This window comes from Erythrolamprus reginae, chromosome 6, assembly GCF_031021105.1.
Source record: "Erythrolamprus reginae isolate rEryReg1 chromosome 6, rEryReg1.hap1, whole genome shotgun sequence".
NCBI lineage: Eukaryota > Metazoa > Chordata > Lepidosauria > Squamata > Dipsadidae > Erythrolamprus > Erythrolamprus reginae.
This window is the reverse complement of record NC_091955.1, coordinates 11,334,355-11,361,572: the sequence shown is the minus strand read 5'-3', so window position 1 is coordinate 11,361,572 and position 27,218 is coordinate 11,334,355. Positions and strand designations below refer to the sequence as shown.

At 42.8% G+C, this 27,218-nt stretch overlaps 1 protein-coding gene across 1 annotated transcript in view; it reads right to left on the bottom strand.

Moving 5' to 3' along the window:
- Positions 1-827: 827 nt before the first annotated feature.
- The window catches only part of LRP6 (LDL receptor related protein 6), a 134,193-nt gene continuing 107,802 nt past the window's right edge, over positions 828-27,218 (bottom strand). The window contains exons 16-23 of the mRNA XM_070755242.1: positions 22,452-22,661; positions 19,974-20,099; positions 16,156-16,392; positions 15,127-15,237; positions 11,873-12,103; positions 9,100-9,236; positions 4,527-4,624; positions 828-1,533 (exon numbers count right to left, since the gene is read on the bottom strand). Coding sequence (XP_070611343.1) covers positions 1,242-1,533; positions 4,527-4,624; positions 9,100-9,236; positions 11,873-12,103; positions 15,127-15,237; positions 16,156-16,392; positions 19,974-20,099; positions 22,452-22,661 — 1,442 coding nt within the window. The 3' untranslated portion in view covers positions 828-1,241. The remainder of the gene's footprint in view (positions 1,534-4,526; positions 4,625-9,099; positions 9,237-11,872; positions 12,104-15,126; positions 15,238-16,155; positions 16,393-19,973; positions 20,100-22,451; positions 22,662-27,218) is intronic.

Sequence of the window (27,218 nt, the reverse complement as noted above, 5' to 3'; positions counted from 1 at the left end):
CCCCTGCAATTTCCTGGGCTTGCATGGGGTCCCCGCAGGCCCGGAGAAACACATGGCTGAGTCAAGGGGAAGGAGGGAGGCCAACAGGGGGCGGTCCAGAGGGGGGGATTCAGCAGGTTCTGACGAACCGATAGCGGAAATTTTGATTAGTTTGGAGAATTGATAAATACCACCTCCGACTGGCCCTGCCCCTATCTATTCTCTGCCTCCCGAGTCCCAGCTGAGAAAATGGGGATTTTGTAGTATCTTTCCTCTGCCACGTTCACCAAGCTCTGCCCGGCTCACAGAACCAGTAATTTTTTTAAAAATCCCACCAGTGGTGCGGTTACATCATTACCAAAGCTCCTTAACTCAAATGTGTGTTTCCCTGGGACTGGGGCCACTCCTAGCTCCAGGAAAAGGCACTGTTTCCTGAAGGAATTGCTAGCAGATAGCAAAGACGCCCCCACTCCAGATCTCAAGCAACTTCGTCTACTTTGGATTCAACTACAAGATATTTCTATAGCTTTGGACAAAAGCTGATGGAACTTCAAAATTGGGACAAAGAGCTGGTAACGTAGAACATTAGGACAATTTCAGGAAGTGTGGGTGAGCATAACATTTTTTGAGTACGCCGGCAACTCCATTTTTGTAGAAAACAAAGTTCTTGGTGTACCTATCTGTCTCAACAGTTTTCTTCAAGTTTAATTTAATTGCTCGCCTCTCAAAAGTAAAAAAAACAACCATTAAGTTACCCAACTCTGCAGATATTTTTAAAATGCTGCTTTGTGGTACCGGTCCTTTCATTCTTTTCCTTGTTTTTTTCCTTCCTCTTTTTAAAAAAAACCAAAAAAACCCTCTACTTCCTTCTTCTTTGTCTTTGTTTAAAAAATATATTTGGCTCATAGAACAGCAACATCTCCAGGTCCTTCCGTTTCCTTACATGCTCAGTCCCTTCGCGGATTTAAGGCATCTTCTTGGGTTCCATTTGGAAAAATAATAATTAAAAAAAACTTTTGTATACAAACTTTAAAAAAAAAATTTCTTATGTCACAAAGCAGCAATTTCTCTTTTTTTAGGAAAAATATATAAATAACCTCTTTGCTCCCTCCCTCTCCCCATTCTACAAAAGGCAACTTCCCCAGGTCAAATATTATCACTGTACACAGGAGACTCTGCCCCCATGGCCTCAACCAGGGCAAGCGACATTATTTACACAGCTGAGCTGGATGCCGTTGAGGTGGGGAGGGGGGGGGGCTTTCCTATGAGGAATCCGTACAAGGAGAAGGTGGCGGTGGGTAGAGGTGGTGCGTGTAGCTGCGTTCTGTGTACGGGGAGGGCGGGCAGCTCTCATAGTTCTCCTCTGCGGACAAGTACTGGCTGCGTGGGGTTGGTGGCGGCGGCGTGGGCTCAGAATCGTAGTTGAGGTCGCTGGCATAGCCTTTGCCCCCCGTGGTCATCACCCGACGGCTGGGCGCGTAGTCACTGTCACAAACGTCGGTGCTGCACGGGGTTGTGGGAGGCGCAAAATGGCGGTAGCTGTACGGCCTGTAACTGGGTAGAAAACGTTAAGAGGCGTGTGAGCATCGACACCGTAGGACAGTGGAAGGCCGAAGGCAATAGATGACCAAGGCAATAGATGACCAAGGCAACAGATGACGGCATGGGGAAATGGATTCCCCTGGGCCGTTTCCGATTGATTGATTGATTGATTGGATTTGTATGCCGCCCCTCTCCGGAGACTCGGGGCAGGTAACAGCAACAATAAAACAGTGTACAATAGTAATTTGGTATTAGCAATGATTAAAAATTCATTAATATAAAAATCAAACATACATACATACATACCATGCATAGAATTGTAAAGGCCTAGGGGGAAAGAGGATCTCAATTCCCCCATGCCTGGCGGCAGAGGTGGGTTTTAAGTTGTTTACAAAAGGCAAGGAAGGTGGGGGCAGTTCTAATCTCTGGAGGGAGTTGGTTCCAGAGGGCCGGGGCCACCACAGAGAAGGCTCTTCCCCTGGATCTCACCAGGCGACATTGCTTAGTTGACGGGACCCGGAGAAGATCCACTCTGTCTATGGTTTGTCTGAGATGTATGACTGTTTTTTATATTAAGGGGATTTAAATTGTTTTTAACTATTGGATTTGTACTGTTTTATTGTTGTGAGCCGCTCCGAGTCTTTGGGGAGGGGCGGCATACAAATCTAATAAAATTAATAATAATAATAGAGAAGAAAGGGCATGTCCCAAAGATGCTTTTTTTTCCAAGAGGCAACTGGAATTTTTAGAAACATAGAAGATTGACAAAAGAAAAAGACCTCATGGTCCATCTAGTCTGCCCTTATACTATTTCCTGTGTTTGTTTGTTTGTTTGTTTGTTTTATTTATTTATTTGATTTGTATGCCGCCCCTCTCCGTAGACTCGGGGCGGCTAACAACAATAATAAAACAGCATATAACAAATCTAATATTTAATAACGAAAAAACCCTTATTAAAACCAAACATACATACAAACAAACATACCATGCATAAATTGTATAGGCCTAGGGGGAAAAGGATATCTCAATTCCCCCATGCCTGATGACAGAGGTGGGTTTTAAGGAGCTTACGAAAGGCAAGGAGGGTTCGGGCAGTCCTGATCTCTGGGGGGAGCTGGTTCCAGCGGGTCGGGGCCGCCACAGAGAAGACTCTTCCCCTGGGTCCCACCAAACCATCTTAGGATGGTTATATGTTTATCCTAGGCATGTTTAGATTCAGTTACTGTGGATTTGCCAACCACGTCTGCTGGAAGTTTGTTCCAAGCATCTACGACTCTTTCAGTCAAATAATATTTTCTCACGCTGCTTCTGATCTTTCCCCCAACTGACCTCAGATTGTGCCCCCTTGTTCTTGTGTTCACTTCCCTATTAAAAACACTTCCCTCCTGAATTTTATTTAACCCTTTAACATAACTTTTTTGTTTTGTTTTTCTTTAAAAACGTTTCGTTTCTCACGCAAGAAGCTTCTTTCCCTCTGACCGGATGATGGGGAGTTGAAGAAGCTTCTTGCGTGATCAGCGAAAAGTCTTCAAAGAAAACCAGAAAGTCCAGTTGCCTCTTGGAAAAAAAAGGCACCTTTGAGATAACCATGACCTGGATGACTGAGAATCTCTGTAGACATTCAAGGAGGACATGATGTTTGAATTGACTTCCTCTTACAAAGTGCCTCTTAATTTTTTTGTATTTATCTCTGTTGTGAGCTTCCCTGAGTCTATGGAGAGGAGCGGCATAGAAATCTAAATAATTTAATTTAATTTATTCGACTTCTATGCTGCCCAATCCCGTAGGACTCAGGGCGGCTTACATCAATAAAAAACAATACCATTTATTTATTTATTTATTTATTTGATTTGATTTGATTTGTATGCTGCCCCTTTCCGTAGACTCGGGGCGGCTCACAACACAATAAAACAATTCATAACAAATCTAATAATTTAAAATTTAAAGTAGTTAAGAAAACCCCATTTTTAAGCAGACATACTTACAAACATACCATACATAAATTATATAGGCCCGGGGGAGATATCTCAATTCCTCCATGCCTGACGACAAAGGTGGGTTTTGAGGAGTTTACGAAAGGCAAGGAGGGTAGGGGCAGTTCTAATCTCTGGGGGGAGCTGGTTCCAGAGAGTCGGGGCTGCCACAGAGAAGGCTCTTCCCCTGGGGCCCGCCAACCGACATTGTTTAGTTGACGGGACCCGGAGAAGGCCGACTCTGTGGGACCTAATCGGTCGCTGGGATTCGTGCAGCAGAAGGCAGTCTCGGAGATATTCTGGTCCGATGCCATGAAGGGCTTTATAGGTCATAACCAACACTTTGAATTGTGACCGGAAATTGATCGGCAACCAATGCAGACTGCGGAGTGTTGGTGTGACATGGGCATATTTGGGGAAGCCCATGATTGCTCTCGCAGCTGCATTCTGCACGATCTGAAGTTTTATTTTGGGGTGGTGGTGGTGTTAATTTGTACATTTTGCTCCTTGTTTGAGTAGACATGGATCAATAGATATCTAACTTGTAGAAGGTTAAGTTCCTGATGAATTGATTGTGTCATAAATTAATGTCAAGAATCGTGATGGCGAACCTATGGCATGTAAGTGTTGGTGTAACATGGGCATTTTTGGGAAAGCCCACGACTGCTCTCGCCATGGTACAATAATAGAAAGAAGTCGAATGACAACAATAAATAAAACCCCATTTCCTTAACAAAGTCTATTATAAACCCACCCACCCCTCAAAAAACCAATCTAACAAACATCCATACCAAACAAACACGATTTGGGCATGTAATAATAAATAAATAAAATAAATAAATGAGATGGAAGGTGGCTCCGTGTAGTATCCTCCAACATTTTCATAGGAACCAGCAATCAAGCCAGAAGAATGTCATACAGGAAGCCTGGCCCTGTGGTCCATCTTTTTTCAAGATGCAATGCAAATCGCGGCCAGGAAATATCCCAAACCTATCGGGCAAGTGGCACAACACTGGGGACATGCGGCCTTACCTGTATGACCTGTGCGTAGAAGGGCTGTTGGACGAATAACCAAATTCCATTGTGTAGCGGGAGTCCTCTGTTGCTGGCGATGGAGGAGGGTTCAAAATCTTTAAAGGGACAATAGAGGGAGTGTCAGCGTTAAGAGGAGCACGTATCTGTCCCACGGAAAAGCCTTTCTGCCCACCAATGAGGCCATCCGTACTGAACGCAAAACTGAAGTTTACTACATATACAACAGCGTTGCTTTCGTAGTGGTATTTTGTTTTCGTTCATTACATTTACATCTAGATTTATTTCCCTCTGTTGTTACTATAAAGCCATCTTTCCCATTTGGATTCTGACCATCATCAGATTAATTTGCATTTTGTGTCCCTGTTATTTTCAGCTGGAATTGGATCCTTTAAGGATGTATTTACTTAATATCTTTATAACTTAATACCTTTACTTAATTACTTAATTATAAATCACTTTTCTGTTTAAGATCGAAAGGAGTGCTTACTGTAGAGCAGGGGTCCCCAAACCTTTTACACAGGGGGCCAGTTCACTGTCCCTCGGACTGTTGGAGGGCTGGACTATAAAAAAACCTGTGAACAGATTCCTATGCACACTGCACATACCTTATTTCTTTCTCTCTCACTCACTCTTTCCCTCTCTTTCTCTCTTTCTTTCTCTCTCTCTCTCCCTCTTGCTTTCTCTCTCCCTCTTGCTTTCTTTCTCTCTCTCTTGCTTTCTTTCTCTCTCTCTCTTTCTTTCTCTCTCTCCCTCTTGCTTTCTCTCTCCCTCTTGCTTGCTTTCTCTCTCTCTCTTGCTTTCTTTCTCTCTCTCTCTTGCTTTCTTTCTGTCTCTTGCTGTCTCTCACTCTCTCTCTTGCTATCTCTTTTCCTCCCTCCTTCCCTCCCTTTCTCTCTCCTTCTCTTTCTCCCCCTTCCTTCTCTCCCTCCCTTCCTCCTTCCTTCCTCTCCACTTCTTTCCCTCGCTCTTTTTCCCTTCTCTTTCCCTTTTCTTTCTTTCTCTCCTCTCTCTTTTCCCTCTTTCACCCTCCCTCTTCTCTCCCCGCGGAGGATTCACCCGACAAGCCCCCACCCTCCGACCCCGGACTCCCATTCAATCCCCATTCAGAAAATGGGAGCTAGCAACTCAAAGAGGAGGGGGAGGCGGGTGTGTGCATGTATGTGTGTGTGTTGTGCCCAGCTCGGCTTTCAGCAAGCCTTACTTTACCTCGGGTGAGATAAGATTGAGGGGGATGTTCTCACTGCTTTTCCAGTGCGGCCTTGGAAAAGATCCGTGGGCCAGATAAATGGCCTCAGCGGGCCGCATGTGGCCCCCGGGGTGTAGTTTGGGGACCGCTGCTGTAGAGTCTCTCAACCTTGGCATTCTTTAAGATGTGTCAACTCCCAGAATCCCTTAGCCAGTACATTAACAGAGGAAATCCACACATCTTAAATAATGTTAAAGTTGGAAATAGTTGCACAGAGAATTTGAAAAAATAATAATCAGCAGTTATACCTGTTTCTTCTCAAATCCCATAATAAATCTTTCTTCAAATGACGTTTTCTTCAAATGACATTAAATTAAATCCCCCAAATGATCTTTACTTCTATTTATTCTATTCATTTTTTAACCCTCCCTTTTTGAAGCACCCATTTTTCATAAATAAAATGTAAGCTGGCCATTGGAGAACTTTGTCCAGTTAATTTCACTAGAGCCAAAAATCTTCCATCAAATTAAACATTTTAGATTAGACAGGATCCCGTTCAATTACTCCACCAGATCGCCACAACCGCACATTGAGTTTTCACAATGATCAATACCGTGTTTCCCCGAAAATAAGACAGCGTCTTATATTAATTTTTGCTCCCAAAGATGTGCTACGTCTTAACTTTCAGGGGATGTCTTATTTTTTTCCAGTTAATTGTATCCTGTATCCTGCTGCAGCAAAAATGCATCCAAACACGCGGCCGCATGTTGGATGCGTATTGGATGTGTTTTAAAACTAATTGATGCAGCGTTTGGGGATGCAATTTATGGACAGCAGTGTTATGGAAACATAGAAACATAGAAGACTGACGGCAGAAAAAGACCTCATGGTCCATCTAGTCTGCCCTTATACTATTTCCTGTATTTTATCTTACAATGGATATATGTTTATCCCAGGCATGTTTAAATTCAGTTACTGTGGATTTACCAACCACATCTGCTGGAAGTTTGTTCCAAGGATCTACTACTCTTTCAGTAAAATAATATTTTCTCATGTTGCTTTTGATCTTTCCCCCAACTAACTTCAGATTGTGTCCCCTTGTTCTTGTGTTCACTTTCCTATTAAAAACACTTCCCTCCTGGACCTTATTTAACCCTTTGACATATTTAAATGTTTCGATCATGTCCCCTCTTTCCCTTCTGTCCTCCAGACTATACAGATTGAGTTCATTCAGTCTTTCCTGATACGTTTTATGCTTAAGACCTTCCACCATTCTTGTAGCCCGTCTTTGGACCCGTTCAATTTTGTCAATATCTTTTTGTAGGTGAGGTCTCCAGAACTGAACACAGTATTCCAAATGGGGTCTCCCCAGCGCTCTATATAATATGTTCTGTTATATATGTTCTGTTCAGGAATGTTGCTAAACGAAAGGTCTCCTATGTCTTACTTTCGGGGAATGCCTTATATTAGGCAATTCTATGAAACCTCTCCTATGTCTTACTTTTGGGAGTGACTTATTTTCGGGGAAACAGGGTAGATGCCACAACAATGAATATCATACTGTCCTTTCCGTATAGATGATTAAGGATTTCCCTTTTTGTCTGAAATTTTAAGCAAATGTACCAAAAGGCCTTTTAGTGGTTTTTCTTTCTGACCAAGAGGTTAGTCTTCCTTCTGTAAGACCTAACTTGAGAAGCCAGGAAAACAGTTGTTAGATTTCCACTAAGATTTTTGATTGGTGCCCTTTGCTCATTGTTAACTGCTTAAAACTTGGATTTCTGTAATTTAAAATTTATCTGTGGTATGTATGTATGTATGTATGTATGTATGTATGTATGTATGTATGTACGTACGTACGTACTTACTTACTTACTTACCTTATATGCCACCCTTTTCCGAAGGCTCAGGGTGACTCACAACAAATAAAAGCAATACAAAAAAACCAATTCTAAAGCCCAGTTATAAAACTAATCTAAAAACCCAAGTCATAAGACCATATAACCACACCCATTCACATAAAGTCATGCTAATTGCTGGAGCAGAGCGTAAGAGCTCAACGGCCTGGTTTGGGAAGAACAGGTGAGCAAGCAGGTAAGGAAATAGTGTGGGAAGGAGGGGAGAGGAAAGAAAGAGGGAAGAAATAGTGAGGCAGGAAATAAGGGAAGAAGGAAATAGGAAGGAAGGAAAGAGGGAGGGAGGGAGGATGGAAATAGACAGGAAGGGAGGAGAGAGGCGGCATACAAATCCAATAAATAAATAAACAAATAAACAAGTAAGTAAGTAAGTAGGGAGGGGAGGAAGGAAGGAAATAAGGAGGAAGGAAAGAGGGAAAAAGGAAAGAAATTGAGATTTTAAAAAAACACCAGTAGAAAGTGTTTGTGAAAGAATATACAGTGTTCCCTCACTTTTCACGGGGGATGCGTTCCGAGACCGCCCGCGAAAGTCGAATTTCCACAAAGTAGAGATGCGGAAGTAAATGCACTATTTTTGGCTATGAACAGTATCACAAGCCTTCCCTTAACACTTTAAACCCCTAAATTGCAATTCCCCATTCCCTTAGCCACCATTTAGATTATTACTCACCATGTTTACTTATTAAAGTTTATTAAAAAATATATTTAATAAAGGCAGATAAAAGTTTGGTGATGACATATGACGTCATCAGCCGGGAAAAACCATGGTATAGGGAAAAAACCCGCAAAGTATTTTTTAATTAATATTTTTGAAAAACTGTGGTACAGTGTTCCCTCGATTTTCGCGGGTTCGAACTTCGCGAATAGCCTATACCATGGTTTTTCAAAAAATATTAATTAAAAAATACTTCGCGGGTTTTTTTTCTATACCACGGTTTTTCCCACCTGAGGATGTCATACGTCATCGCCAAACTAATAAATTTTGCAAATAAAGAACAAAAAAAAAATATTGTTAATAAATAATTATCTTTATAAATATCAGGATCATTAAGTGTCTTATTCAGTGGTGAGTACCAGTAATAATGGTGAGTAAATGGTTGTTAAGGGAATGGGAAATGGTAATTTAGGGGTTTAAAGTGTTAAGGGAAGGCTTGTGATACTGTCCATAGCCAAAAATGGTGTATTTACTTCCGCATCTCTACTTCGCGGAAATTCGACTTTCGCGGGCGGTCTCGGAACGCATCCCCCGCGAAAATCGAGGGAACACTGTACTGTAAAGAATTAGAATCTGCCCTTCGTTATAAGATGCAGCCAATGAAGGGAAGTGGGATAGGGCAACCCCAACTTTTCATGCAAACTCAAGCTCACGTTTTCTCCCATATGTTATTCATAGGGCTCCGAGATCCACTTTACCAAGTCGCTTCAGTTTTGTGTTGCAAATCGCTATTTTTAGATAAGAAAAGTCTCTTACTGGAGGGAAGTAGGTTCCTTTGATGCTGGAGGAGCTGCTGGAGGAGGCCCCAGTGACGTGAGCCCTGTCGTAAGGTGGGCCGCTGCTTCCTGCCATGATGCTAAGCGAGCTGATCACCGATTTACCACGGGACATTCCTAAAGGAAACCCAGGGGATTCAGTTAAAGACTTAGAAGGAAAGATATTTGGTGAAGCGTCATACGTCCAACCCAGGGGTAGGCGAACTTGGCTTTTCTATGAGGTGTGGACTTCAACTTCCCTTCGTGGCACCGGACCAGAATATCTGCGAGACCGCCTTCTGCCGCACGAATCCCAGCGGCCTTCTCCGGGTCCCGTCGACTAAACAATGTCCGCTGGCGGGACCCAGGGGAAGAGCCTTCTCTATGGCGACCCCGATCCTCTGGAGCCAACTCCCCCCGAAGATTAGGACTGCCCACACCCTCTTTGCCTTTCGTAAACATCTTAAAACCCACTTCTGCTGTCAGGCATGGGGGAACTGAGACATCTCCCCTTGCCTATGTAGTTTTATGTATGGAATGTTTGTGTGTATGTTTTTTATATAAGGGGTTTTTAAGGTTTTTTAATGTAAAATTGTTATTTTGGACTTTAATATTAGATTTGCTATTGTATATTGTTTTATCACTGCTGTGAGCCGCCCCAAGTCTCCGGAGAGGGGCGGCATACAAATCTAATTAATAATAATAATAAATGGTATTTCACCAGAAGAGCCCTTCACTCTTCCACTCGAAACAGAATACCCTACGAAAATAGACTAACTATCCTGGATCTTGAAAGCTTAGAACTGCGTCGCCTAAAACACGATTTAAGTATTGCCCACAAGATCATATGCTGCAACGTCCTTCCGGTCAGCGACTACTTCAGCATCAACAGCAACAACACAAGAGCACGCAACAGATTCAAACTTAATATTAACCGCTCCAAACTTGACTGTAAAAAATATGACTTTAACAATCGAGTTGTCGAAGCGTGAAACACATTGCCGGACTCAGTGGTGTCAGCCTCCAGCCCCCAACATTTCTCCCTAAGACTCTCCACGATTGACCTCTCCAGGTTCCTAAGAGGCCAGTAAGGGGCGTACATAAGTGCACTGGTGTGCCTTTCGTCCCCTGTCCAATTGTCTTTCCTTATCTCATATATCATATATTTTCTCTCCATTCCTTCTACTTCTCTTCTTTCTTACTTTCTATCTTTATATATATTACTTAATGTCTATTCTCTTTCATATGTATTGTATATTGGACAAAGAATAAATAAATAAATAAATAAATAAATAAATAATAATAATAATAATAAGAATAAGAACAACAACAACAACTCCCAGGATTCCTGAGCTAGCATGATTGGCTCAGGAAGTCTGGGAGTTGAAGTCCACAAGTCATAGAAGAGCCAACTTTGCCTATCCCTGGTCCAACCTAGTTTAGAGCAGGAAGTCCTGTTTACATTATGATCACAATGACGCAGAGGCCATTTCGAAGATTTATTTCCCAGGACCGATGGAGGCATTCTGGGGAAAGAAAGAAGTTGAGACCCAAAAAAAAGATGTGTCTGAAGAAATCTGTGTGCCTTCTCCCCTAATTTTACATACTAAGGAAGATATTTATTCATTCATTCATTCATTCATTCATTCATTCGATTTATATGCCGCCACTCTCTGAGGACTTGGCACGACTTACAACATATAGAAAGAACAATAAAATACAATACATTAATCCAATTAATTAAAACTAAATAAACTACTCTAAAATTGATAACTACAGTGGCACCTCTACTTACGAACTTAATTCGTTCCGCGACCAGGTTTCTTAAGTAGAAAAGTTTGTAAGAAGAAGCAATTTTCCCCATAGGAATCAATGTAAAAGCAAATAATGCGTGGGATGGGAAACCACAGGGAGGGTAGAGGCCCTGTTTTCTCCCAGGAGATTCCTAGAGAGGCCCCGCAGAGGCTTCTGCCTGCCTTTTCCGGCCCTGTTTCCTCCCAGGAGATTCCTAGAGAGGCCCCACAGAGGCTTCTCCCTGCCTTTTCCGGCTCTGTTTCCTCCCAGGAAATTCCTAGAGAAGCCCCACAGAGACTTCTTTCTGCCTTTTCCGGCTCTGTTTCCTCCCAGGAGATTCCTAGAGAACCCCAGAGAGGCTTCTGCCTGCCTTTTCCAGCTCTGTTTCCTCCTTGTAGATTCCTAGAGAGGCCCCACAGCGGCTTCTCTCTGCCTTTTCCGGCCCTGTTTCCTCCCAGAGATTCCTAGAGAGGCCCCACAGAGGCTTCTCCCTGCCTTTTCCGGTTACAGTTTCGGAGGCTCAGGTTTGTAATTGGAAAATGGTTCTTGAGAAGAGGCAAAAAAATCTTGAACACCTGGTTCTTATCTAGAAAAGTTCGTAAGTAGAGGCGTATGTAGGTAGAGGTATCGCTGTATATTAAGAATCAATCCTACCCATTCAAACAACAACCATACATAACATTCGTCAGCCAGGAGGCTAGGGTCAATTCGCCCCAAGCCTGGTGGCATAAATGAATCTTAAGAGACGTGATGGATGTGACACCTTCGCCTTCCCAAATGCAAACCACAAATCTGTAGCTTTTTTATAAAACAAGATTTCCAGCCTACACTGGGCATTTTCTTAAGTAACAAAACGCTTCCTGGAGGCCCTCTGTGTGGGAAAAATGGACCTAAAGTCCCTTTTTTTCCAGTGCTGTTGCAACTTTGAACGGTCACTAAGTGAATTGTTATAAGTCGAGGACTGCCTGTATAAATCTGACCTGGAAGAGATCCGGAAAGGGAGCTTGGGTGAGGCACGTAACCCAGAGGCACAGAAGACGGTCCATGGACAACGTAGTCATTGGTCATTGTTTCTCCATCTCCTTTCATGCGCGGGCACAGCACCCTCTGACAAACGAAGTACATGGCGCCAACGACAAAGACCGTAAGGATCACACCAACGATGGAGCCTATTGTATTGGTGGCGGGTGGGGCGGGCTCTTCGGTTGTGTCTAGAAGGAAGGAAAAACTTTATCAAACTTAAATAAAAGACTACAGCTCTGTAGAGCTTCTCTATTCCTTAACGCCTTATGTCTACTTACCCATTACTATAGCTATAACTATTACCCTTCTCATCTTTTCTACTATCTCCTCTAAGGGGCATCATTAATATGATTGTTATTATTTTTTTCATTTTGTATGTACACAAAGAGTTTATGCACCGGGGAAAAAATAAAGTATAGCAGAGCACAGAATGAAGTTAGTTGGGAAAAAGATCAAAAGCAACATGAGAAAATATTATTTTACTGAAAGAGTAGTAGATCCTTGGAACAAACTTCCAGCAGACGTGGTTGGTAAATCCACAGTAACTGAATTTAAACACGCCTGGGATAAACATATATCCATCCTAAGATAAAATACAGAAAATAGTATAAGGGCAGACTAGATGGACCATGAGGTCTTTTTCTGCCGTCAGACTTCTATGTTTCTATGTTTCTATGAATAGTGTAGCATTAGCATAGTATGAGTTTAGTAATAGTATAGTATAGCATTAGTACAATATAGTGTATTAGTATAGTAGTATTCTATTCTATTCTATTCTATTCTATTACCATTCCACTCCATTCCATATTCTATCCTATATTCTGTTTGTGGTGGCGTAGTGGTTAGAATGCAGGCTATCTCTGCATTCTAACCACTACGTATTGGCAGTTCTGTGTTAGAAAAAACTTCAGAAGAGAAGGATTTAGGGGTAGTGATTTCTGACAGTCTCAAAATGGGTGAGCAGTGCAGTCAGGTGGTAGGGAAAGCTAGTAGGATGCTTGGCTGCATAGCTAGAGGTATAACAAGCAGGAAGAGGGAGATTGTGATCCCGCTATATAGAGTGCTGGTGAGACCACATTTGGAATAATACTGTGTTCAGTTCTGGAGACCTCACCTACAAAAAGATATTGACAAAATTGAACGGGTCCAAAGACGGGTTACAAAAATGGTGGAAGGTCTTAAGCATAAAACGTATCAGGAAAGACTCCATGAACTCAACCTGTATAGTCTGGAGGACAGAAGGAAAAGGGGGGACATGATCGAAACGTTTAAATATGTCAAAGGGTTAAATAAGGTCCAGGAGGGAAGTGTTTTTAATAGGAAAGTGAACACAAGAACAAGGGGACACAATCTGAAGTTAGTTGGGGGAATGATCAAAGGCAACATGAGAAAATATTATTTTACTGAAAGAGTAGTAGATCCTTGGAACAAACTTCCAGCAGACGTGGTAGATAAATCCACAGTAACTGAATTTAAACCTGCCTGGGATAAACATATATCCATCCTAAGATAAAAATACAGAAAATAGTATAAGGGCAGACTAGATGGACCATGAGGTCTTTTTCTGCCTTCTATGTTTCTATGTTTCTCACTGCAGGCTAACTCTGCCCACAGCATAGAGTTCAATCCTGACGGGCTCAAGGTTGAGTCAGCCTTCCATCCTTCCGAAGTCGGTAAAATGAGGACCCAGATAGGCCGACTCTGCAAACTGCTTAGACAGGGCTGTAGGTCACTGTGTGAAGTGAGATGTAAGTGCTATTGCTATCCTATCTACCCTACCCTACCCTACCCCTATCATTTCTATTCTAATGTATTCTAATTTCTATTCTAATGTGTTCCGAAATCTGCCCAATTATATTGAGGAAAATATCATGAAAAAACCTGACCTGTTTCACTGTTTTGCTACTTGACACAAAAACTGAATTTTACTCAAGCTGAGCATCTTCACACACGATACACGAATCAAAGCAAAACTGCACGGAACAAATCAAACTGAGGGGTCCTTGGTGTTCTCTCCCCCCCCCAACCCACTTGGTTATTTTCTTGCAGGTGTGTCATTGCCCAAATTAGATAATTTGTACAAATTGCAGTACAAATCAAGCCGAATGCAACCGTGTTTAGTTGCACACAGCAGCTTATACTTATACAAAAAAGAAGAGATAGTTGAATGTTCGATTGTAGAATTACTACAACATTCAAATCAAATTAAAATAAAGGAAGAACATCAAGAAATTTTGAACAAAAAGATAACGGCTCTTGAAATAAACAACGCAATTGCTAATCAAAAAAGGCCCAGATGGTATCCCTGCAGAACTGTATAAACAAACTTCAGAAAATTTGAACCCTATACTCCTTAAATGATTCACTGAAGTCTTAGAAGAAGCCAAAATTCCTGATACACAGAACGAGGCATATACAGTGTTCCCTCGATTTTCGCGGGTTCAAACTTCGCGAAAAGTCTATACCAGTTTTTCAAAAATATTAATTAAAAAATATGTTATGGTTTTTTCCCCTATACCACAGGTTTTCCCGCCCGATGACGTCATATGTCATCGCCAAACTTCCGTCTGCCTTTAATAAATATTTTTTTAAATAAACTTTAATAAAGAAACATGGTGAGTAATAATCTAAATGGGTGCTAAGGGAATGTGAAATTGTAATTTAGGGGTTTAAAGGGTTAAGGGAAGGCTTGTGATATTGTTCATAGCCAAAAATAGTGTATTTACTTCCGCAACTCTACTTCGCGGAAATTCGACGTTCGCGGGCGGTCTCGGAACGCATCCCCCGCGAAAATCGAGGGAACGCTGTATAACCCTAGTCCCAAAGGATGTCAAAAATAGGTCCCATATACAGACATACCTCCCCATATCGCTATTAAATTCAGATTATAAAATTTTTACTACAATCATTGCCAATAGACTAAAAAGGATCCTAAATATTATTATACATGCAGATCAAAACGGTTTCCTTCCGACAAGAAACATTCTTCTTCCCTTCCCCCATTTATTTGCAATAAAGATATTAAAAAAAAAAAGAAAGTGAAGGGCTAAGCCTGCCATTCACCAAAGCAAATTTTATTATTTAGTTATTTTTGCATGCTGCTAATTAATTCGGATACCTTGCAGCTTAAAACGAAAGAAAAGGCAATGAAGCAAAACAAAGAAGAAAACCTTTAAAAAAACCCACACCCCACAATATGGGTATAACTTACAGCAGCCCTGTTCATCTGAATTGTCATTACAATCTAGGCTGTGATCACATTTCTTGTTCTTCCCAATGCACTGGCCACTCGCACACCGGAACTGGTCAGTTAAACAAAGCACTGGCGGACACAAAGCAAATCCATCATTAAGGGAAGAGAAAAATATTTAAAATTTTACAAGTTAGGTATTCAACATAAAAACATAAGACAAGTAACTGTATTGGTGAACGTTTTAGACTGAAAAAAACCCCCATTCCTTATTTTGGATTGTTGTCTTTATTGTATGCCTTATTTTAAATTTTGCAGTTTGCTGTTTAAGATAAAAAAAATTGACTTTACCATTCATTCTTGACAAATGTATATTTTATTTTAAGTATGCTGAGAGCATATGCACCAAGACAAATTCCTTGTGTGTCCAATCACACTTGGCCAATAAAAATCTATCTATCTATCTATCTATCTATCTATCTATCTATCTATCTATCTATCTATCTATCTATCTATCTATCTATCTGTTAAAAAAATTCCCCAGACCATGAGAATAAAAGCTAAAAGACCACATGATATATATATCATATAAACATTTAGATGCCTAGATTCTATAGATTCTTCTCTCACTATCTATCTATCTATCTATCTATCTATCTATCTATCTATCTATCTATCTATCCATTCCTTTCCCTTTTATATTATGTATTATGTTAAATTGTCTACTTTGTAATGGTTTTTTAAATGTATATATTTAATAAAATTATTTTTTTTTAAAAAATTCCCCAGGGAGTATACAATGAAAGGTACATACTCCCGAGAGATAACTATTTTTGTTTCAAGTTATCCCAATCAAATTACGCAATTCGTGTTATTCATTCAACACACTTGTGATCCACTTAACAACAGTGGCAACTAAGGTCGTACAACAGGGGGCAAAAGGGACATCATGGCTGCCTTGCTTAGCCATGGGAGTTTGGGGCTGGAGGGGGATTGTAGCTTGAAGACTGCCTATAACAATCCCTACTTTGCTCAGGAACACTGCAATACCTTCACACTTCTTTTCGTCGGAGTTATCCTGGCAATTTGGTTCCCCGTTGCACTGCAGGCTGGCATCAATGCACTGACCGCTCTCGCACTGGAACTGGGCATCGGAGCACAAGGGGCAGTTCTTCTCATCGCTGGCGTCTTCACACTCCGTGAACCCGTCGCAGCGCCAGGCCACAGGGATGCAGTCGATCTCCCCCGTGTAACAGGTGAACTGTTGCGGGGAACAAGTTGGAGGCTCTGTTGAGGAGAGGAAGGGGGGGAAAAGAAAACCACACACCTCTATTTTCAGATGCAACAAAAAGGATAAGGGAAGCAGTTGTCTGAATAGAGTGACAAAAGTATCTCTGCAGTCAGGCGGTAGGGAAAGCAAGTAGGATGCTTGGCTGCATAGCTAGAGGTATAACAAGCAGGAAGAGGGAGATTGTGATCCCCTTATATAGAGCGCTGGTGAGACCACATTTGGAATACTGTGTTCAGTTCTGGAGACCTCACCTACAAAAAGATATTGACAAAATTGAACGGGTCCAAAGACGGGCTACAAGAATGGTGGAAGGTCTTAAGCACAAAACGTATCAGGAAAGACTTCATGAACTCAATCTGTATAGTCTGGAGGACAGAAGGAAAAGGGGGGACGTGATTGAAACATTTAAATATGTCAAAGGGTTAAATAAGGTCCAGGAGGGAAGTGTTTTTAATAGGAATGTGAACACAAGAACAAGGGGACACAATCTGAAGTTAGCTGGGGGAAAGATCAAAAGCAACATGAGAAAATATTATTTTACTGAAAGAGTAGTAGATCCTTGGAACAAACGTCCAGCAGACGTGGTAGATAAATCCACAGTAACTGAATTTAAACATGCCTGGGATAAACATATATCCATCCTAAGATAAAATACAGGAAATAGTATAAGGGCAGACTAGATGGACCATGAGGTCTTTTTCTGCCGTCAGACTTCTATGTTTCTATGTTTCTATCTGGAATTACCTATCTGGAAATTTGATTGCATTGATTGAACTCTCCCTGCCCATGACCAATGACTCTAGGAACCATAGTTTTACATCAATGTAGAATTAGCAATAGTGCTTAGCCGGTAGTGAAATCCATTTTTTTTTTACTACCGGTTCTGTGGGTTTGGCTTGGTGGGCGTGGCAGGGCCAGCCAGAGGTGGTATTTGCCGGTTCTCTGAACTCCTCAAAATTTCTGCGACCGGTTCTCCAGAACCTATTGGATTTCACCCCTGCACTTCGCCTTATATACCGCTTCACAGTGCTTTATAGTCCTCTCTAAGCAGTTTTAAAAGTCAGTACAGTAGTACCTCTAGATACGAGTTTAATTCGTTCCAGAACCGAGCTCGTATGTCGATCAACTCGCATCTCGAACGAATGCCTTTAGACTTTGTTTTCCCCCCGCCGAGATAACCAGAAGCAAGGAGATTCTTGCGCCACCTAGTGGAAGCTCGGCTCGTATCCTGAATTTGAGCTCGGGTGTCGAACAGAAATTTCGCTCCCGTCGTGGCTCGTAACTTGGAATATTCGCATGTGGAGCAGCTCGTATCTAGAGGTACTACTGTATATTGCCTTGTTGGAAGGCTGAGTCAAAGCAATATGCTGACTCTGCAAACCGCTTAGAGAAAGCACTAAGTCACCATGAAGTGGTATATATCGTATTTTTCGGAGTATAAGATGCACCTTTTTCCTCCTTAAAAGAGGCTGATCATTTGGGTGTGTCTTATACTCTGAATGTAGGGGTAATCCCCCCCCCCAAGACCTAACTAGCCGCTAATGATCTTGCCAGCTCTCACCTTGCAGGCTCTTTCATTGTTTTTCTCTGCAAAGAATGTTTTCCAAGCCTTAAGTCTTTGCAGGGTTTTTTTCTTCATTGCTCTACCTTGTTCTGAATAAGTTTCTTTCCAACCCTAACCAGATGCTAACAATGTTCCCAGTTCTTACCAGCTTGCAAGCTCTTTCATTGTTACTCTCTGCGAAGAATGTTTTCCACGCCCTAAGTCTTTGCAGGGTTTTTTTCTTCATTGCTCTACCTTGTTCTGAATAAGTTTCTTTCCAACCCTAACCAGATGCTAACAATGTTCCCAGTTCTCACCAGCTTGCAAGCTCTTTCATTGTTACTCTCTGCGAAGAATGTTTTCCACGCCCTAAGTCTTTGCAGGGTTGTTTTCCATTGCTCTAACTTGTTCTGAATAAGTTTCTTTCCAGCTCTAACCAGATGCTAATAATGTTCCCAGCTCTTACCAGCTTGCAAGCTCTTTCATTGTTACTCCCTGCGAAGAATGTTTTCCAAGCCCTATGTCTTTGCAGGTTTTTTATTTAATGTTTCTTTCCAGGTGCTAATGATGTTCCCAGCTCTCTCACTGGCTTGCAAGCTCTTTCATACTCTCTCCCTACAAGGTTTTTTAAAAGCCCTAACCAGGGGATAAAATAATGTGTTGAAGCTGACCAGACTAAAGACGCTAACCAGATGAATACCTGGTGGGCAGATTTTCTTTCCCAATTTTTCTCCCCCAAAACTAAGGGGCGTCTTACACTCCGAAAAACACAGTAAGTCTTAATTGCTATTGCTATTAATATATGGCCTTGTTACAGTAGCAAGGAGACCACAGTGCTATTGCAGAATAGTACACTGCTCAAAAAAAATAAATGGAACACTTAAACAATACAATATATCATAGAAACATAGAAGACTGACGGCAGAAAAAGACCTCATGGTCCATCTAGTCTGCCCTTATACTATTTCCTGTATTTTATCTTACAATGGATATATGTTTATCCCAGGCATGTTTAAATTCAGTTACTGTGGATTTACCAACCACGTCTGCTGGAAGTTTGTTCCAAGGATCTACTACTCTTTCAGTAAAATAATATTTTCTCATGTTGCTTTTGATCTTTCCCCCAACTAACCTCAGATTGTGCCCCCTTGTTTTTGCGTTTACTTTCATATTGAAAACACTTCCCTCCTGAACCTTATTTAACCCTTTCACATATTTAAATGTTTCAATCATGTCCCCCCTTTTCCTTCTGTCCTCCAGACTATACAGATTGAGTTCATTAAGTCTTTCCTGATACGTTTTATGCTTAAGACCTTCCACCATTCTTGCAGCCCGTCTTTGGACCCGTTCAATTTTGTCAATATCTTTTTGTAGGTGAGGTCTCCAGAACTGAACACAGTCTTCCAAATGTGGTCTCACCAGCGCTATCTCCAAGTAAATTAAACTTCTGTGAAATCAAACTGTCCACTTAGGAAACAACACTGATTCAAAATCAATTTCACATGCTCTTGTGCCCATTCAACTTTGCACAGAACAAAGTATTCAACGAGAATATTTCATTCATTCAGATCTAGGATGTGTTCTTTTGAGTGTTCCCTTTATTTTTTTGAGCAGTATACTTAGACTTGCCAAGGTACCAGCTCCTCTTATGGGACCCGCTTGCGCGCTTGCCAAAGTTTGCCACGGGAGGGCGAGAGAAGTGGCTCTTCCTGCAGCATCACCAAGGCTTCCTAACCCTCCGTAGAGCTGCCTCGCAATCGGGCATTGCAACCAGGAAGGTTCAGAGCCATCATGAATTTGCCTGCCTGCACAGAGCACCAGCTCATGTCCCCACCAAAGTGGTACGCATCTATTAACCTGCACAGATGTTTTCGACATCTGTTAGGTGGGTGAGGTGAGTGACAGCAGCTCCTCCTGCCATGCAGTACTTGCCCTTGAACTATCGGTGCTGAGACCATCTCCAGTATCACTAAGCTACGGAGCCGCCCCACCTAAATGAAGATTAAAAAGATTTTTTTTTAAAAAAAGTCTTACCTCCGCAGGAAAGTTCATCTTCAAGCAGGACCAGATGCATGGGACAGGAGCAACGTGTAGTTCCATCACTTTTTATAATACAGATGTGAGAGCAGCCACCGTTATCTTGGGAACAGGGGTGCTGTTCTGAAAGACGAAGGGCATCTGCAGATGGTATTTTATATCTCAAACACCCGTTTGCTTTTTTAAAAAAAATTAGAGAACTATAGATTTCAGACTGCCTCCTAGGAGGGGCTCAAAATCTTCATGAAGATCAGTCACCTCTCCATTATCAGTAATTATTTGGAAAAGTAGAAATGATGTAAGCAAAAAGGACTAACGTCAAGGGCAAACTTTAGCACCAAAACTTCTTTTCAATATCTTGGAATATAAATGTGAAGCTATCTTTGCATGATGACATTTCTGGGAACGATCTCAAGTTAGAATCTATCTATCTATGTATCTATCTATCTATGCATCTATCTATGCATCTATCTATGCATCTATCTATGCATCTATCTATGTATCTATCTATGTATCTATCTATGTATCTATCTATGTATCTATCTATGCATCTATCTATGCATCTATCTATGCATCTATCTATGTATCTATCTATGTATCTATCTATGTATCTATCTATCTATGTATCTATTTATCTATCTATGTATCTATCTATTTATGTATCTGTGTATCTATCTATCTATGTATCTTTCTATCTATCTATGTATCTATGTATCTATGTACCTATGTACCTATCTATCTATCTATCTATCTATCTATCTATCTATCTATCTATCTATCAATAAATAAAGCAACAAGCTTTATTGCATGGGGTGGCGCAGCAAGTAGAGTGCTGTACTGCAGGCCACTGAAGCTGACTGTAGATCTGCAGGTCAGCGGTTCAAATCTCATCGCCGGCTCAAGGTTGACTCAGCCTTCCATCCTTCCGAGGTGGGTAAAATGAGGACCCGGATTGTGGGGGCAATAGGCTGGCTATCTGGCTTTCTATCTATCTATGTATCTATCTATCTATGTACCTATGTACCTATGTACCTATCTATCTATCTATCTATCTATCTATCTATCTATCTATCTATCTATCTATCTATCAATAAATAAAGCAACAAGCTTTATGGCATGGGGTGGCGCAGCAAGTAGAGTGCTGTACTGCAGGCCACTGAAGCTGACTGTAGATCTGCAGGTCAGCGGTTCAAATCTCATCACCGGCTCAAGGTTGACTCAGCCTTCCATCCTTCCGAGGTGGGTAAAATGAGGACCCGGATTGTGGGGGCAATAGGCTGGCTCTGTTAAAAAGTGCTATTGCTAACATGTTGTAAGCCGCCCTGAGTCTAAGGAGAAGGGCGGCATAAAAATCTAATAAATAAATAAATGGGTGCCACAGGTGGCACACGGAGCCATATCTGTTGGCACACAAGACATTGCCCTAGTTCAGCTCCAATGTGCATATGCGTCCCGGCCAGCTGATTTTTGGCTCACACAGAGACTTGAAACAGATGTCCAAGTGCCGCCTCTATGTTGGTGGAGGCCAGCAGGATTCCCTTAGGTACCATTTGTTGGGGGTCAAGGGAAAAGGAGGGTCTTGCCTTCTCTTTCTGCTCAAGATGCCCATGTACAATAGGTGGGCACACAGAATGCTGGACTCAATGGGCTTTGGCCTGATTCAGCATGGCTCTTCTTATGTTCTTATGTTTTTAGAGGCTCTGGGAGAGGAGTTTTGACTTCCAGAGAGCCTCCGGGCGTTTTTACCCTCTCCCCAGGGAAGCCTTTGGAGCCTAGGGAGGACGAAACACAAGCCTAATGGATGTTGGGAAACAGGCCATTACCAGCCTCCACCAACATAGAGGCGGCACTTGGGTGGGGGAAGCTGTTTTTGCCCTCCCAAGGCATTGAATTATGGGTGTGGGCACTTGTGCATGCACAATAGTGTGTGTATGCACACACTCTTTCGGCACCCAAGGGAAAAAAGGTTCGCCATCACTGTCTTAAGAGTGCATGGGGGAATTGAGATACTCTTTCCCCCTAGGCCTTTACAATTTTATGCATGGTATGTCTGTATGTATGTTTGGTTTTTATTATAATGGGTTTTTTAATTGTTTTTAGCATTGGATTATTGTTATATGCTGTCTTATTATTGCTGTTAGCCGCCCCGAGTCTTCGGAGAGGGGCGGCATACAAATCCAATCAATCAATCAATCAATCAATCAAATAAATAAATAAAATAAAATAATTAATTAAATAATAAATGAATGAATAAATGAATAAATAAATAATTCATTAATAAAATAAATAAATAATAAATAATAAAATAAGAGGTGGACTCAAAAAAGTCCTGCCTTAGCACTTGGCCATCATAGGTGCCCCAACCTGAGTGGCATGGAGCTGGTCACGCCCACCGTGGCCACGCCCATCCCTCTGAGGTCAAACACACCCCTGATGTGGCCCTCAATGAAATCAAGTGTGATGCCCCCGACTTACGGTATTCCTGCATGTTGAGTTCTTTAACGGCATGGATGTCGCTCAGCTGAGCAATTCGGGCCTGAACCTTTGTACGTCCTTCTTGGCGAGTCATGTCGATTTTCTCAATCATCTGCTGATGGCGATCGATCCAGTAAAGCCATTTTTCAAACACGGTCAGGCCGATAGGCTGCAGTATGTTGGAATCCTCTAGCACTATCCGATTTGCACCTTGAAAATGGTGTAAAAAAAAAAAAAAGGTGAAGTGGAGGAAACGGAACCAAAAGCAAAATGTTTTGTAACTTCGCATATGCTATGACTGCGTCTTAATGTGAGATGCCTAAACCATAATGCTGAATGAGCCCAATAAAATGCACAACGGCTGTAAACACATTTCAAACACTCTAAGTTTATGTTTGGAAACAAAAGGTTACGAAAGATTTGTCTCCTCCTCTAATAATGCAACATCTCTGGAGTGTTGGTAATGACCTTTAAAGCCCTACATGGCATTGGACCAGAATACCTCCGGAACCACCTTCTACTGCATGAATCCCAGCAGCCACTAAGGTCCCACAGAGTTACATAGAAACATAGAAGACTGACGGCAGAAAAAGACCTCATGGTCCATCTAGTCTGCCCTTATACTATTTCCTGTATTTTATCTTAGAATGGATATATGTTTATCCCAGGCATGTTTAAATTCAGTTACTGTGGATTTACCAACCACGTCTGCTGGAAGTTTGTTCCAAGGATCTACTACTCTTTCAGTGAAATAATATTTTCTCACGTTGCTTTTGATCTTTCTCCCAACTAACTTCAGATTGTGTCCCCTTGTTCTTGTGTTCACTTTCCTATTAAAAACACTTCCCTCCTGAATCTTATTTAACCCTTTAACATATTTAAATGTTTCGATCATTGGCCTTCTCCGGGTCCCGTCGACCAAACAATGTCGTTTGTCGGGCCCCAGGGGAAGAGTCTTCTAAGTGGCGGCCCCAGCCCTCTGGAATCAACTCCCCCCCGGAGATTAGAACGGCCCCCACCCTCCTTGTCTTTCGCAAGTTACTCAAGACCCACCTATATCGCCAGGCATGGGGCAATTAAGACATCTCCCCCAGGCTTTCTTATATTTTATGTTTGGTATGTATGTGCCGTATGGTTTTTAAATTGTTGGGTTTTTTAAATATAATTTTATTATTAGATTTGTTCCATTGTTATACTGTTTTTATTATTGTTGTGAGCCGCCCCGAGTCTTCGGAGAGGGGCGGCATACAAATCTAATAAATTGAATTGAATTGATTGCCATTTCAGCAAAAAGACAATATAATTTGCACAACAGGCATTGCATTGATGGGCCATCTAATCACAAGATGCAATGCATATCTTCCATGACGTTAAAAGAGGACTACCTGGACTTTGGGGGATAGCAGAGGACAGGAAGGCTTGGAGGAACATATTCCATGGGGTCGCAATGGGTCAGATAGGACTTTGCAACTAGCAACAACAATCTCCTATTCTGAGTAGAATTGGAGGCTTTTGAAGATTCACTGGAGCCACGTATGTAATTCTGACTCATCTCATTGAAAAGGACATCTCACCTTCCTCGACAGGCATTGATGAACGCGGGAGGTTTTATTTTTTTTAAAAAGAAAACCAAAGGTTCCAGCTCTTCCCACCAACAGAGCTCTAATGTTCTCTAAGTCTCATCCAACCAAACCGCAAGAAGTAATTTTCTAACCACGGAATAAATCTTCCTGAAAACCCCAATTATGACTTGCAAATGTGTTCTATGGCAGTGGTCCCCAACGTTTTTTCCACCAGGGACCAGTTTCAGCAAGACAATTTTTCTATGGCCCAGTGGGGGCGGAAAGGGGCGTGGTTGGGGGCGGGATTAAGCATGGGGGTGCTGGTCCTCCCCGCCCCTCTTTCCCGCCATCGTCCTGTGGCCGGCAGAACCTGCCTCCCAAGCCTTCTTGCCCAGCGGGAGCTAAGCGCTGGAGAGAGGGGGTCAGGCTGGCCCTCCTGCCTCCCCCCAGCCAAAAACGCAAAAGCGCCCCGCGGCAGAAGCCAAAAGATGCTTGATCCTCTCGGTCCTTCCCGCCCCATCCATCGTCCTGTGGCCGGCAGAACCTGCCTCCCGAGGCCTCTTGCCCGGCGGGAGGCGAAGCGCTGGAGGGAGGGGGGTGGCGGCATGAGGGCCGGCAGCTGCTGACTCCACGGACCGGTGCAACAAGTCCCGCGGCCCGGGTACTGGTCCGCGGCCCGGTGGTTTGGGACCCCTGTTCTATGGCAAACGGGGGGAGAGCAAGAGGCTTAGTAAAAATGCTCTTGTGGTAAATCTGTAGGGAAAGGTAGTCCCTGACTTACAACAGTTCATTTAGGGACTGTTCAAAGGTACAAGGGCACTGAAGACAGTGACATATGATCATTTCAATGCAGCTGCGAGAGCAGTCATGGGCTTACCTAGGTATGCCCATGTTTTGCCATCACTCCGCAGTCTGCATTGGTTGCCGATCAATTTCCGGTCACAATTCAAAGTGTTGGTTATGACCTTTAAAGCCCTTCATGGCATCGGACCAGAATATCTCCGAGACCGCCTCCTGCCGCAAGAATCCCAGCGACCGATTAGGTCCCACAGAGTGGGCCTTCTCCGGGTCCCGTCAACTAAACAATGTCGGTTGGTGGGCCCCAGGGGAAGAGCCTTCTCTGTGGCGGCCCTGACTCTCTGGAACCAACTCCCCCCGGAGATTAGAACAGCCCCTACTCTCCCTGCCTTCCGTAAACTTCTTAAAACCCACCTTTGCCGTCAGGCATGGGGGAACTGAAACATCTCCCCCGGGCATGTACAATTTATGTATGGTATGCTTGTGTGTGTGCTAGTTAGTATATTGGGGTTCTTTTTAAACTTTTTTAAATATTTAATTTATTTGGATTTGTTACGATTTGTTATGCCTTGTTGTGAGCCGCCCCGAGTTCGCGGAGAGGGGCGGCATACAAATATAAATAATAAATAAATAAATAAATAAATTTCCCACACTTATTTATTTATTTATTTATTTTATTTATTTATTGGATTTGTATGCCGCCCCTCTCTGCAGACTCGGGGCGGCTAACAACAATGATAAAAAACAACATGTAACAATCCAATTTAATAAAACAACTAAAAACCCTTATTATAAAAACCAAACATACACACAAACATACCATACATAACTTGTATAGGCCTAGGGGAAGGAATATCCTAACTCCCCCATGCCTGGCGACAAAGGTGGGGCTTGAGTAATTTGCGAAAGACATGGAGTGTGGGGGCCGTTCTAATCTCTGGGGGGAGTTGATTCCAGAGGGCCGGGGCCGCCACAGATAAGGCTCTTCCCCTGGGGCCCGCCAAACGACATTGTTTGGTCGACGGGACCCGGAGAAGGCCAACTCTGTGGGACCTTATCGGCCGCTGGGATTCGTGCAGTAGAAGGCGGTTCCGGAGGTATTCTGGCCCAATGCCATGTAGGGCTTTAAAGGTCATTGCCAACACTTTGAATTGTGACCGGAAACTGATCGGCAGCCAGTGCAGGCCGCGGAGTGTTGCAGAAACGTGGGTGAATCTAGGAAGCCCCATGACGGCTCTCGCGGCCGCATTCTGCACGATCTGAAGTTTCCGAACACTTTTCAAAGGTAGCCCCATGCAGAGAATGTTGCAGTAATCGAACCTCGAGGTGATGAGGGCATGAGTGACTATGAGCAGTGACTCCCTGTCCAAATAGGGCCGCAACTGGTACACCAGGCGAACCTGGGCAAACGCCCCCCTTGCCACAGCCGAAAGATGATGTTCCAATGTCAGCTATGGCTCGAGGAGGACGCCCAAGTTGCGGACCCTCTCTGAGGGGGTCAATAGTTCTCCCCCCAGGGTAATGGACGGACAGATTTAATTGTCCTTCTTGGTAGGCAAGACCCACAGCGACCCACAGCCACTCCGTCTTGTCTGGGTTGAGTTTGAGTTTGTTGACACCCATTCAGGCCCCAACAGTCTCCAGGCACCGGCACATCACTTCCACTGCTTCGTTGACTGGACATGGGGTGGAGATGTATAGCTGGGTATCATCGGCGTATTGATTATACCTCACCCCATGCCCTTGGATGATCTCATCCAGCGGTTTCATGTAGATATTAAATAGCAAGGGGGGGAGAGGACCGACCCCTGAGCAACCCACAAGGGAGCAACCTAGAGGTCGACCTCTGACCCCCCACTATACAGAAAAACAGAAACAGCTCCCTTTTTAAATGTCAAAGGGATTTTCTGGTACACACAAGGCACAGGTTAAATGCAATCCAATTGCTCACCCAATAACTGGGAAATTGAGTCCAATTCTAAAGTCCAGAGACACACACACAATCCTGAACAGCACAAAAACCACGATCTTGACGAAACAATGAATCAGATAAACTGCCATGAGGCTAAAACACCAGGCTGCACTTTTATCTGTAGCACTAATTACAGCAGCCCCACCCAACCACAGATGGCCTCATTTTCTCTTGTAATAATCCTTCAGTTGTTGTCTCCTATGCATCACTCTACGCATGTGTGGATGTGTCATTAATTCTTGTTCAGAATCCAGGGATGATACAGATGATTGATCTCCTGCTGGGCTGTCTGCCAAACTCCCCTCTTCCTGTCAATCACGCTTCCTTGGTCAGAGAAGACAGATTCTACTAGAAGCAAAACAGGCCTGTGGCATGTGGATGTCTCCCCCACATCCACCTCCACATTGCTTGGGGCAGGAGTTGGGCCAGAGCTAA